Source organism: Mustelus asterias, unplaced genomic scaffold (assembly GCF_964213995.1).
Source record: "Mustelus asterias unplaced genomic scaffold, sMusAst1.hap1.1 HAP1_SCAFFOLD_350, whole genome shotgun sequence".
NCBI classification, from domain to species: Eukaryota; Metazoa; Chordata; class Chondrichthyes; order Carcharhiniformes; family Triakidae; genus Mustelus; species Mustelus asterias.
In genome coordinates, this window is record NW_027590309.1 from 264,135 (window position 1) to 277,997 (window position 13,863).

The 13,863-nt window shown below is 46.5% G+C and overlaps 2 protein-coding genes across 3 annotated transcripts in view; one reads left to right on the forward strand and one right to left on the reverse strand.

Annotated features, from left to right (window-relative positions):
* LOC144486467 (X-ray repair cross-complementing protein 6-like) overlaps positions 1-7,091 on the reverse strand; it is a 70,358-nt gene extending 63,267 nt beyond the window's left edge. For both annotated transcript variants that reach the window (XM_078204505.1, XM_078204504.1), the window contains exon 1: positions 7,044-7,091. In XM_078204505.1, the coding sequence (XP_078060631.1) occupies positions 7,044-7,063 (20 nt within the window). In that variant the 5' untranslated portion in view covers positions 7,064-7,091. The remainder of the gene's footprint in view (positions 1-7,043) is intronic.
* A 3,227-nt stretch (positions 7,092-10,318) lies between these two features.
* Positions 10,319-13,863, forward strand: part of LOC144486464 (X-ray repair cross-complementing protein 5-like) — a 42,736-nt gene continuing 39,191 nt past the window's right edge. Inside the window, exon 1 of the mRNA XM_078204498.1 lies at positions 10,319-10,364. Within this exon, the coding sequence (XP_078060624.1) occupies positions 10,319-10,364 (46 nt within the window). The remainder of the gene's footprint in view (positions 10,365-13,863) is intronic.

A 13,863-nucleotide genomic window follows, 5' to 3' on the forward strand; every position in this document is an offset into this window, starting at 1 on the left:
CTGCAAGAAGTAGTTCCTCCTCATCTCAGTTTTAAATCTACCGCCTCTCAACCTATACTCTGTGACCTCTTATTCGAGATTGCCCCATAAGAAGAAACATTTGGTTAAAATTTTATATACCTCGATCAGATCCCCCCTCACCCTTGTCAACTCCAGTGAGGACAAGCCCAAACTATTTAATCTCTCCTCATACATCAACCCCTTCATTCCCGGAATCAATCTGGTGAACCTCCTCTGAACTGCCTCCAATGCCACCACGTCCTTGCTCAAATAAGGAGACCAAACCTGGACATGACTCCAGCCGTGGTCTCACCAACACCCTATACAATTGCAGCAACACTCCTCTACTTTTATACTCCAGTCCCTTTGCAATAAATGGCAACACTCTATTTGCCTTTTTTATTACCTGCTGCACCTGCATACCAACTTTCCACGATTCATGAACAAAGACACCCAGATCCCTCTGCCCGGACACATTTTGAATCTGCTTCCCATTTAGGTAATAATCTGCCTTTCTATTTTTTCTGCCAAAATGGACAACCTCACACTTATCCACATTAAGCTCCATCTGCCAAATTTTGGCCCATTCTCTTAGCCTACCTATATCCACCTGTAGAGTCTTTATATCCTCTTCACTGCCTGCTTCCCCATTATTTTAGTCTCATCCACAAATTTTGCTGTGTTACACTCTGTCCCCTTCTTGCAGATCAAAGAACTCATGCAAGTTTTTCAAGCACAACTCACCCTTCGTAAAACCATACTGACAATGAGCTTTGTCCTTCCAAATGCTCAGCCATCTCCTCCTTAATGATTGATTCCAGCAACTTCCCCAGCACAGAGGTCAAGCTAACTGGCCTATAATTTCCTACTTTTTGCCTCTGTCCCTTTTTGAATAAGGGCGTCACATTAGCGTGTTTCCAATCCATCAGGACCTCACCGGAATCCAGGGAATTTTGAAATATCACAACCAATGCATCCACTATCTCTGCGGCCACCTCCTTTAATACCCTCGAGTGCAGACCATCAGGCCCCAGGGACTTATCTGCCTTTAATCCCATTAGTTTATTCAGTACCTTCTCCTTAGTGATATTTATTGCACCAAGCTGCTCTGCATTAAAGACAGTTTTTGAAAAATCTTCATTTTTCTCCACCATGAAGAAAGAGCATTAAGAGCATTCAAATGGTTATTGGATAAACATATGGATGATATTGGAATAGTGTAGATTAGAGGGGCTTTAGATTGGTTTCACTGGTCGGCGCAACATCGAGGGCCGAAGGGCCTGTACTGCGCTGTAATGTTCTATGTTCTAAAGAGGCAGAATATTGGTTTAGTGCCTCCGCCATCTCGATGTTCCCCAATAATACCTCACCAGTATCGTCCTCTAAAGGGCCAACATTTAGTTTCGCTATTCTCTTCCTCCTTATATACTTGTAGAAGCTTTTGGTTTCTGTGTTTATGTTTTCTGCTAGCTTCCTGTCGTAGTTCACTTAGCTCCTTTGATTCTATTTTTAACAGCCTTTAACTGAACCTTAAAGTTCTCCCAATCCTCCAGCTTGCCACTAGCTTTGCAGTAGTTTCCCTAGTTTTTGCCTCTATGTAGGGTGAATATGATAGGGTGAATGCACTCAGTCTTTTTCCCAGGGTTGGGGAATCGAGAACTAGAGGGCATTGGTTTAAGTTAAGAGGGGAAAGAATTAATTAATGGGAACCTGAGGAGCAACCTTTTCTTTTTACACAGAGGGTGGTACGTGTGTGGAATGAGTTGTCAGAGGAAGTGGTTGAGGCAGGGACATTGACAACATTTAAAAGGCATTTGGACAGATACATGGATAGGAAAGGTTTTGAGGGATATGGGCCAAAAGCAGGCAAATGGGGTTAGCTTAGATGGGCATTTTGGTCAGCATGGACCAGTTTGGGCCGAAGGGCCTGTCTCCATGCTGTAGATTCTATGTCCTCTTTGACTTCCTTGTCTTGCCATGGAACGTTTTCCTTCCTTTAATAATTCCTCTTCCTCTCAGGAATATACTTTAATCGAGAGATATTCAATATCTCCGTCAACATCCGCCATTGTTCCTTAACGGTCCTGCCCTCAAGTATTTGTGTCCAATTTACTTGGGCCAACTCTTTCCTCAGACCTGTATAATTACCTCTGCCCAACGCTAAAACTCTAGTATGGCACTCTGGCTTCTCTCACTCAATCGGAATCCGAAATTCTAGCAGATCCAAGAGGATCTTTAACAACAAGACTATTTATCAACACTTCTTCGTTACTAAATCTAAAATAGCCTGTTCCCTGGTTGGTTCCATAACATATTGCTCTAAGAAACAATCCCTCATATACTCTATGAAATCTCCCTCGAGGCTACCTTTGCCAATTTGATTGATCCCATCTATATCCATGTTAAAATGACCCACGATTACCTTATGCCCTTCTCATAAGCCCACATTAGTTTATATTGGTTTATACTATGCCCCACTTTGGAAGTATTGCTTGGGGGCCTGTAAATTGCTCCGACCAAGATGTTTTTTCATAGAACCATACAGCGCAGAAGAGGCCCTTCGGCCCATCGAGTCTGCACCAACACATCCTCTTTTTTTTATTCCCACCATATTGATTCAACATAGATCTAAACGGGTATGATATAATTGGGATTACAGAGACATGGCTGCAGGATGACCAGGGGTGGGAATTGAATGTCCCAGGGTATTCAATATTTAAGAAGGACAGCCATAAAGGGAAAGGTGGTGGAGTGGCACTGCTGGTTAAAGAGGAAATTAACACAATAGTGAGAAAGGATATTAGCTCTGACAACATGAAGTCTGTATGGGTAGAGTTGAGAAATACCAAGGGGCAAAAAACATTGGTGGATGTCATATGTAGACCCCCAAACTGCAGTGGTCATGTTGGGAACGGCATTAAACACGAAATTAGAGATGCATGTGGTAAGGGAATATCGGTGATCATGGGTGATTTTAATCTGCACATAGATTGGGCAAATCAAATTAGCAACAATGCCGTAGAGAAAGAATTCCTGGAGTGCGTATGGGATGGTTTTCTTGACCAATATGTGGAGGAACCAACTAGAGAGCCGGCCATCTTAGACTGGGTACTGTGTAATGAGAAGGGAATCATAGAAACCCTATAGTGCAGAAAGAGGCCACCTGGACTGGGAGGCCACCCATCGAGTCTGCACCGACCACAATCCCACCCAGGCCCTACCCCCATATCCCTACATATTTACCCGCTAATCCCTCTAACCTACGCATCTCAGGACACTAAGGGGCAATTTTAGCATGGCCAATCCACCTAACCCACACATCTTTGGACTGTGGGAGGAAACCGGAGCACCCGGAGGAAACCCACGCAGACACGAGGAGAATTTGCAAACTCCACACAGACAGTGACCCAAGCCGGGAATCGAACCCAGGTCTCTGGAGCTGTGAAGCAGCAGTGCTAACCACTGTGCTACCGTGCCGCCCCAATCATTCCCAGTCTAGCTGTACGAGACCCCTTGGGGATGAGCGACCATAACATCAGGAATTTTTTTATCAAGGTGGAGAGTGAAATAGTTGATTCAGAGACTAGGGTGCTTAATCTTAATAAAGGAAACTATGAGGATATAAGGTGTGAGTTGGCCTTGATAGATTGGGGAGAATTACTTAAAGGGATGACAGTGGATAGGCAATGGCAAACATTCAAGGAACAAATGGGGGAACTGCAGCAACTCTTTATTCCTGTCTGGCACAAAAGCAAAATGGGTAAGAGGGCCAATCCATGGCTTACAAAGGAAATTAGAGAGAGTATCCGATCTAAGGAAGAAGCATATAGATTGGTCAAGAAAAATAATAGGTCTGAAATTTGGGAGCAGTTTAGAATTCAAACAAAGAAGGACCAAGTGATTGATTAAGGGGGAAATACAGTGCAAAAGTAAGCTTGCAGGGAACATAAAGACTGACACTGAGGGTTTCTATAGATATGTGAAGAGAAAGAGGTTGGTGAAGACAAATGTAGGTCCCCTACAGACAGAAATGGGGGAATGTATAATAGGGGACAAAGAAATGGCCAAGCAACTGAATATACTTTGGTTCTGTCTTCATAAAAGAGGACACAAATCAGATGCCAGAAATGTTGGAGAATGCAAGATTTAGTGAGAGGGAAGAAGAGCTGAGGGAGATCAATATTAGTAGAGAAATGGTGCTGGAAACATTGATGGGATTGAAGGCGGATAATTTCCCAGGGCCTGATAATCTATATCCCAGAGTACTTAAAAAAGTGGCTCCAGAAATAGTGGATGTATTGGTGGTCATCTTCCAGGATTCTATAGATTCTGGAACAGTCCCTGCAGGTTGGAGGGTAACGAATGTCACTCCAATATTCAAAAAGGGAGGTAGAGAGAAAACAGGGAATTATAGATCAGTAAGCTTAACATCGGAAGTGGGGAAAATTCTCAAATCCATCATCAAGGACCTTATAGCAGAGTATTTAGAAAGCGTGGCAGGATCAGACAGAGTCAGCATGGATTTATGAAGGGGAAATCATGCTTGACAAATCTGTTGGAATTCTTTGAAGATGTAACTAGTAGAGTTGACAAGGGGGAGCCAATCAATGTGGTATATTTGGACTTTCAGAAAGCGTTTGACAAAGTCTCGCATAAGAGAATATCGTGCAAGATGAAAGCGCATGTGATTGGGGGAAGTGTATTGAGATGGATAGAAAACTGGTTGGCAGAGAGGAAACAAAGAGTAAAAATTAATGGTTGCTTTTCAAATTGGCAGGCAGTAACTAGTGGGGTGCCACAGGGATTGGTGCTGGGACCCCAGATATTCACAATATATATTAATAATTTGGATGAGGGAACAAAATGTAACATCTCAAAGTTTGCAGATGATACCAAGTTGGGGGGGAGGGTGAACTGTGATGAGGATGCAGAGATCCTACAGAATGATCTGGACAGATTGGGTGAGTGGGCAAATCAATGATAGATGCAGTATAATTTGGATAAATGAGAGGTTATTCACTTTGGAAGTAAAAACAAGAAGGCAGATTACTACCTGAACGGCTGTAAATTGGGAGAGGGGAGTGTGCAGCGGTACCTGGGTGTCCTTGTGCACCAGTCACTGAAGGTAAGCACACAGGTGCAGCAGGCGGTAAAGAAGGCAAATGGTATGTTGGCCTTCATTGCGAGAGGTTTCGAGTACAGGAGCAGGGATGTGTTGTTGCAATTATACAGGGCCTTGGTGAGGCCACACCTAGAGTATTGTGTGCAGTTTTGGTCTCCTTTTCTGAGGAAGGATGTTCTTGCTGTCAAGGGAGTGCAGCGAAGTCTTACCAGGCTGATTCAGGGAATGGCGGGACTGATGTATGAGGAAAGATTGACTAGGTTAAGATTGTTTTTGCTGGAGTTCAGATGAATGAGAGGGGATCTCATAGAGACTTAGGAACTTCTAACAAGACTAGACAGGGTAGATGCAGAGAGGATATTCCCGATGGTGGGGGAGTCCAGAACCAGGGTAGACCGTTTAGGACGGAGGTGAGGAGACATTTCTTCACTCGAAGAATGGTGAGCCTGTGGAATTCGTTACCACAGGAAGTAGTTGATGCCAAAACATTGAATGTATTCAAGAGGTGGCTGGATATAGCACTTGGGACGAATGGGATCAAAGGTTATGGGGAAAAAGCAGGATTAAGTTATTGAGTTAGACGATCAGTCGGGCAGCATAGTCGGTGCAGGCTCGGAGGGCCAAAGGGCCTGTTCCTGTACTGTAATTTTCTTTGTTCTTTGTACGGTGAAATGTATAGGTTGTTGCACACTATACAGACGAAGCATACCGTTCATAGAGAAGGAGTGCAGAATGTGTTACAGTCATAGCTAGAGTGTAGAGAAAGGTCAACTTTAATGCAAGGTTCGTCCATTCAAATGTTTGATGGCAGCAGGGAAAAAACTGTTCTCGAGTCGGTTGGTACATGACCTCAACTTTTCTATCTTTTTCCCCAATGGAAGAAGGTGGAAGAGAGAATGTCCGGGGTGCATGGGGTCCTTAATTTTGCCGGCTGCTTTTCCGACGCAACGGGAAGTGCAGATAGAATCAATGGATGGGACTGGGCTACATTCATGACTCTTTGTCGTTTCTTGCGGTCCGTTAGAATAATGGTGTTGGAGGCTGAACTGGAGTCAATAAATAGGAGTCTGACATAGGTGTCTTTGTTATCTCGGTGTTCCAGGGTTGAGTGCAGGGCCAGGGAAATAATAATGCCTGTTCACTTCTTTCCTGCTTCTGATGTGGCGACACGGTGGCTAACACTGCTGCCTCACAGCGCCAGGGACCGAGGTTCGACTCCCGGCTTGGCTCGCTGTCTGTGTGGAGTCTACACGTTCTCCCCATGTCTACGTGGGTTTCCTCCGGGTGCTCCGGTTTCCTCCCACAGTCTGAAAGACGTGCTGGTTAGGGTGCATTGGCCGTGCTAAATTCTCCCTCGGAGTACCCGAAGAGAAGCCGGAATGTGGCGACTCGGGGAATTTCACAGTAACATCATTGCAGGGACAAACTGATTGCCAACTGGACATCACATTATGTTAATGTAAGCCTTACTTGTGACTAATAAACTTTAATACAGCCTTGGTGTCATCGTTAACCCATAAAGCAACTCCCTATCCTGTCCATCGTTCCACAATACTGAGTAAGCACCCTTGGACATTCAACTCCCAGTCCTGCTCCTCCTTAACCATGTCTCTGGAATCCCCACCAAACCTTACCCATTGGTCTCTATTGGTGCCATAACCCATTGTCCCCACAGGGAGTGGCACTGCGCCTGCGCGGCCGCGGCCGCGGCCCCGACCCCTCGCGAGACCGGAAGTGAGCAGGCGCGAGCAGCCGGCAGCCGTTTCTCAATCTCTCTTCACGTTCTGGCGATTAAACGCACCCCCCCGCCCCGCGCGCCTGAGGCCGGAGTTTTTAATTATTATTATTTTCCGCTCCCGTCGGGAATTCTAACTGGGTTTTACCGCTGATTTACCCTCCCTGGCCAGACTCAAACTTTTACCCGCGGGGCCAGCAACACATTCGCGTCCGAACCGGCTGTCCGCCTCCTCGAGGCTTCACTCGTCTCGTTTCTGATTGGTTAACGCGGCTGTCAATCAGAGGCACCAAGGGTTTCGATTGGTTGTCATGCCTGTCAATCACTGTCCCTTAGATCCACCCATCTTGTGGCTGATTGGCCTGTTCCCTTCGCTCCTGCTTCTGATTGGCTATGTCACGTGTGATTCATAGCCCCCCCCAAGGTCCGCCTTCCTCGCTTGTGATTGGCTTTGTTGCCTTGTCTCCTGCCTCCGATTGGGTAATCCGATAGGCCCATCTTGCTGCTGATTGGCTCCTTAGCTCTCCTCTACACCGTATCTGATTGGCCTAATCGGCGATCAATCATTGTGACCTCTGGGAACCGCCCACGTTTCGGTTGATTGGCCTCTTGCCTTTGCTCTCTCCGGGTTCCGATTGGTTGATAGCTCCTGTTCGGCTGTCAATCAAACCCAGTGAGTCATTGCCCCTGGGCTTCCTAAAGACATGTTGTGGAGGTGCTGGTGTTGGACTGGGGTGAACACAGTAAGAAGTCTCACAACACCAGGTTAAAGTCCAACAGGTTTATTTGGTAGCACAAGCCACTAGCTTTCGGAGCGCTGCTCCTTCATCAGGTGAGTGTGAGTTGTGTTCACAAACAGGGCACATAAAGACACAAACTCAATTTACAGAATAATGGTTGGAATGTGAGTCCTTGCAGGTAATCTTAAAGGTTACATTGTGAGTGGAGAGAGCGTTAAGCACAGGTTAAAGAGATGTGTATTGTCTCCAGACAGGACAGTTAGTGAGATTTTGCAAGTCATGGGGTTTACAGGTAGTGTGACATGAACCCAAGATCCCGGTTGAGGCCGTCCTCATGTGTGTGGAACGTGGCTATCACTCTGCTCAGTGACTCTGCGTTGTGAAGGCCATCTTGGAGAGCGTTTACCCGAAGATCAGAGGCTGAATGCCCGTGACCGCTGAAGTGTTCCCCAACAGGAAGAGAACACTCTTGCCTGGTGAAGTGGACCTCTTCACCGCACAGGACCTTCAACTGATGCTATACACTAGATACATCGATGACATTTTCTTCCTTTAGACTCATGGTGAACAATCACTGAAACAGCTATATGATGACATCAACAAGTTCCATCCCACCATCAGACTCACCATGGACTACTCTCCAGAATCGGTTGCATTCTTGGACATACGCATCTCCATCAAGGACGGTCACCTCAGCACCTCACTGTACCGCAAGCCCACAGATAACCTCACGATGCTCCACTTCTCCAGCTTCCACCCTAAACACGTTAACGAAGCCATCCCCTATGGACAAGCCCTCCGTATACACAGGATCTGCTCAGATGAGGAGGATCGCAACAGACACCGCCAGACGCTGAAAGATGCCCTCATAAGAACAGGATATGGCGCTCGACTCATCGATCGATAGTTCCAACGCGCCACAGCGAAAAATCGCACCAACCTCCTCAGAAGACAAACACAGGACACGGCAGACAAAATACCCTACATCGTCCAGTACTTCCCCGGAGCGGAGAAGCTATCACATCTTCTCCAGAGCCTTCAACATGTCATTGATGAAGACAAACATCTCACCAAGGCCATCCCCACACTCCTACTTCTTGCCTTCAAACAACCGCACAACCACAAACAGACCATTGTCCGCAGCAAACTACCCAGCCTTCAGGAGAACAGTGACCACGACACCACACAACCCTGCCACAGCAACCTCTGCAAGACGTGCCGGATCATCGACATGGATGCCATCATCTCACGTGAGAACACCATCTACCAGGTTCACGGTACATACACTTGCAACTCGACCAACGTTGTCTACCTCCATACACTGCAGGAAAGGATGCCCCGAGACATGGTACATTGGGGAGACCATGCAGATGCTACGACAACAGATGAATGAACACCGCTCGACAATCACCAGGCAAGAGTGTTCTCTTCCTGTTGGGGAACACTTCAGCAGTCACAGGCATTCGGCCTCTGATCTTCGGGTAAACGTTCTCCAAGGCAGCCTTCACGACATGCGACAGCGCAGAGTCGCTGAGCAGAGACTGATAGCCAAGTTCTGCACACATGAGGATGGCCTCAACCAGGATCTTGGGTTCATGTCATTCTATCTGTAATCCACGACTTGCCTGGGCTTGCAAAATCTCACTAACTGTCCTGGCTGGAGACAATACAAATCTCTTTAACCTGTGCTTAACCCTCTCTCCACTCACATTGTCTGTATCTTTGAGACTTGATTACCTGTAAAGACTCGCATTCCAACCATTATTTTGTAAATTGAGTTTGTGTCTTTATATACCCTGTTTATGAACAGAACTCCCACTCACCTGATGAAGGAGCAGCGCTCCGAAAGCTAGTGGCTTTTGCGACCAAATAAACCTGTTGGACTTTAACCTGGTGTTGTGAGACTTCTTACTGCACTCTTAAAGCGCCATATTCTCCTCTTAAAGGGACAGCTCCCTCCAGGGGAACACATTTCAATAACTGCTGCTTTAATACTAACTTATATTTCTTCTCCCATTGCTCTTCTCTGTTGTATATCATTCCAAACATTTAAAATCCAGATGTGTAATTTAAAAGAGACTTATATTGGGCACATTTCCCAACACCAAGTCTCACTTTCCACCTAGGAGGAGGCCATTCGGTCCCTCGAGTCTGTTCCATCATTCAGCTAATTCATGACTGATCTGGGTCACCTACCTTGAATCTGTTAATACCCTTTGCCTGGAGAAAATTAATCAGCCACAGTGAGGCCAGCACTGGATGAGGCTGGGAGCCGTACATCTTCCTTTGGAACGCTCCACCCCACTGTGGACTGTGGATGCTCACTCGATGAGCATAGTCCAGGCAGAAATCAATAGGACTTTGGGTGCCAAAGGAGGTGGGGAGAATGCAGGGAGGTGGAGTTGAGGTAGATGATTAGTCATGATCTTATTGAATGGCAGGACAGGCTTGAGGGGCCGAATGGTCTACACTAGCTCCGATTGAGAGAGCTGTATGCCCTTGAAGAAGTGAAACCAATCAAGGCACTGTTTTGTTTTTAAATCTTTTTGAGTCCAAAGTGACTGAATTATTCTGCCACCTTGTCTCTGTCACTTCTCTGGGCTAATCCCATGATCCAGGAATGTCTCCTTTGGTTAATGTTGTCCCTTGTACTTCTCCCTGACAGGGGAGTTGGCACTTCCTCCACAGCAGATATGGCGGATTGGCAGTCACACTTTCGGAATGAAGATGAGGAGGATCCAGAGGAAGCAGAGGAAAACGAAGGGAGGTCTCCCCTCAACCTCCTCCGCGCCAGAGAGAACAGCCCTAGCTCCCTCAACCTTTCCTCATAAGACCTACCCTCCAAATCAGGCAGCTTCCTGGTAAATCTCCTTTGCACTCTTTCCAGCTCTTCCACATTCTTCTTATCGTGAGGTGACCAGAACTGCACACAATATTCCAAATGTGGTCTCACCAAGGTCCTGTACAGTTGCAGCATAACCCCACGGCTCTTAAACTCCAACCCCCTGTTAATAAACGCTAACACACTATAGGCCTTCTTCACAGCTCTATCCACTTGAGAGGCAACCTTCAGAGATCTGTGGATATGAACCCCAAGATCCCTCTGTTCCTCCACAGTCTTCAGAACCCTACCTTTGACCTGATGGGCCAAATGGCCTCCTTCTGCACTGTCGGATTCTACGATTCTAACATGCTGTACACCTCTAGATAATAAACATTTGAGGCTGATGAGACGGGTTTTTGATAGGAGAGGGAAACAGGCAGGGAAGTGGAGTTAAGGCCACAATCATATCAGCCGTGATCTCATTGAATGGTGGAGCATTCCTGTTCCTATTTATTATGTTTAAGTACAACACACTGCGCACGTTTTGATAATTCTAACCCTGACCTGAAACCATAGCCTCAATGAGTGACAGAACAGTACTCACCAGTGCTTCCCCCAGATGTTATATAGGGTGGCACAGTGGTTAGCACTACTGCCTTACAGCGCCAGGGATCCATGTTTGACTCTCGGCTTGGGTGACTGTGCGGAGTCTGCACATTCTCCCCGTGTCTGTGTGGGTTTCCTCCAGGTGCTCCAGTTTCCTCCGGAAAGATGTGCTGGTTAGGTGCATTGGTCCTCTGGTTCTTGATCCTTCCACCAATGGGAACAGTTTCTCCCTCTTGACTCTGTCCAGATCCCTCGTGATTTTGAACTTTTCCAAGGAAAACAGTTCCAACTTCTCCAATCTATCCACATAACTGAAGTCCCTCATCCCTGGAACCACCTGGACCTTTTCTGAAGCCGTCATATCTTTCCTAAATTGCAATCTCCAGAATTGGACGCAATACTCCAGTTGATGCTGGACCAGTGTTTTGTAAAAATTCATTTTCACTCCCTTGCTGTTGTACTCTGTGCTGTTATTTATAAAGACCAAGATCCCATGTGCCTTTTTATCCACTTTCTCAACTTGTCCTGCCACCTTCAGTGATTTATGCACATATACACCCAGGTCTCTCTGCTCCAGCACCCACTTTAGAATTGTTTGTTTTATTTTATATTGTGTCCTATGCATTCTTCCAACCAAAATGAATCAGAAAGAGGCTATTCGGCCCATCGAGTCTGCACCGACCACAATCCCACCCAGGCCCTACCCCCATATCCCTACATATTTACCCTCTAATCCCTCTAACCCCTCTAGTTTGCCAAATACTAACGATAGAGGGTTGGCAGCAGGAGAAATACTTAATACAATTAATGTTACCAGAGAGGCAGTGCTGGGTAGACTAATGGGACTGAAGGTGGACATGTCCCCGGGTCCGGATGGAATGCATCCCAGGGTATTGAAAGAAATGTCAGAGGTAATAGTGGATGCGTTAGTGATTATTTATCAAAACTCGTTGCATTCTGGGGTAGTGCCGGTTGATTGGAAAACGGCTAATGTTACGCCGCTGTTTAAAAAAGGAAGGAGACAAAAGGCGGGTAACTATAGGCCGGTCAGCTTAACGTCTGTAGTAGGGAAAATGCTGGAATCCATTATTAAAGAGGAGATAGCAGGGCATCTGGATAGAAATGGTTCGATCAATCAGACGCAGCATGGATTCATGAGGGGAAAGTCGTGCTTGACGAACATGTTGGATTTTTATGAAGATGTGACTAGGGCGGTTGATGGAGGAGAACCGGTGGATGCGGTGTTTTTGGATTTCCAAAAGGCGTTTGATAAGGTGCCCCATAAAAGGCTGCTGAAGAAGATTAGGGCACACGGAGTTGGGGGTAGTGTGTTAAAGTGGATTGGGGACTGGCTATCCGACAGGAAGCAAAGAGTCGGAATAAATGGGTGTTTTTCCGGTTGGAGGAAGGTAACTAGTGGCGTGCCGCAGGGATCGGTACTCGGGCCGCAACTGTTTACCATTTATATAGATGATCTGGAGGAGGGGACGGAGTGTAGGGTAACAAAGTTTGCAGACGACACAAAGATAAGTGGAAAAGTGAATCGTGTGGAGGACGGAGAAGATCTGCAGAGAGATTTGGACAGGCTGAGTGAGTGGGCGAGGATATGGCAAATGGAGTATAACGTTGAGAAATGCGAGGTTATACACTTTGGAGGAAATAATAACAAATGGGATTACTATCTCAATGGAAACAAATTAAAACATGCTACCGTGCAAAGGGACCTGGGGGTCCTTGTGCATGAGACGCAAAAGCCCAGTCTGCAGGTACAACAGGTGATCAAGAAGGCAAATGGGATGTTGGCCTATATTGCGAGGGGGATAGAATATAAAAGCAGGGATGTCTTGATGCACCTGTACAGGGCATTGGTGAGGCCGCAGCTGGAATACTGTGTGCAGTATTGGTCCCCTTATATGAGGAAGGATATATTGGCATTGGAGGGAGTGCAGAGAAGGTTCACCAGGTTGATACCGGAGATGAGGGGTTTGGATTATGAGGAGAGGCTGAGGAGATTGGGTTTGTACTCGTTGGAGTTTAGAAGGATGAGGGGGGATCTTATGGAGACTTATAAGATAATGCGGGGGCTGGATAGGGTGGAGGCGGAGAGATTCTTTCCACTTAGTAAGGAAGTTAAAACTAGAGGTCACAGCCTCAAAATAAAGGGGGGTCGGTTTAAGACAGAGTTGAGGAGGAACTTCTTCTCCCAGAGGGTGGTGAATCTCTGGAATTCTCTGCCCACTGAGGTGGTGGAGGCTACCTCGCTGAATATGTTTAAAGCGCGGATGGATGGATTCCTGATCGGTAAGGGAATTAAGGGTTATGGGGATCAGGCGGGTAAGTGGTACTGATCCACGTCAGATCAGCCATGATCTTATTGAATGGCGGGGCAGGCTCGAGGGGCTAGATGGCCTACTCCTGCTCCTATTTCTTATGTTCTAACCTACGCATCTCAGGACACTAAGGGCAATTTTTAGCATGGCCAATCAACCTAACCCGCACATCTTTGGACTGTGGGAGGAAACCGGAGCACCCGGAGGAAACCCACGCAGACACGAGGAGAATGTGCAAACTCCACACAGACCGTGACCCAAGCCGGGAATCGAACCCAGGTCCCTGGAGCTGTGAAGCAACAGTGCTAACCACTGTGCTAGCGTGCCGAATCATTTTGCGTTTCTCAGCATTACATTTAATCTGATACTTGTCCATTCCATCAGCCCCGTCTTTGTCCTCTTCAAGTTGAAGGAGGAAATTTTCCAGAAAATCATATTTGCATCATCAAACATATTTTTATTGGACTAATTGGCACCACTCATAACGGGCCAACAATGCAGAGGGG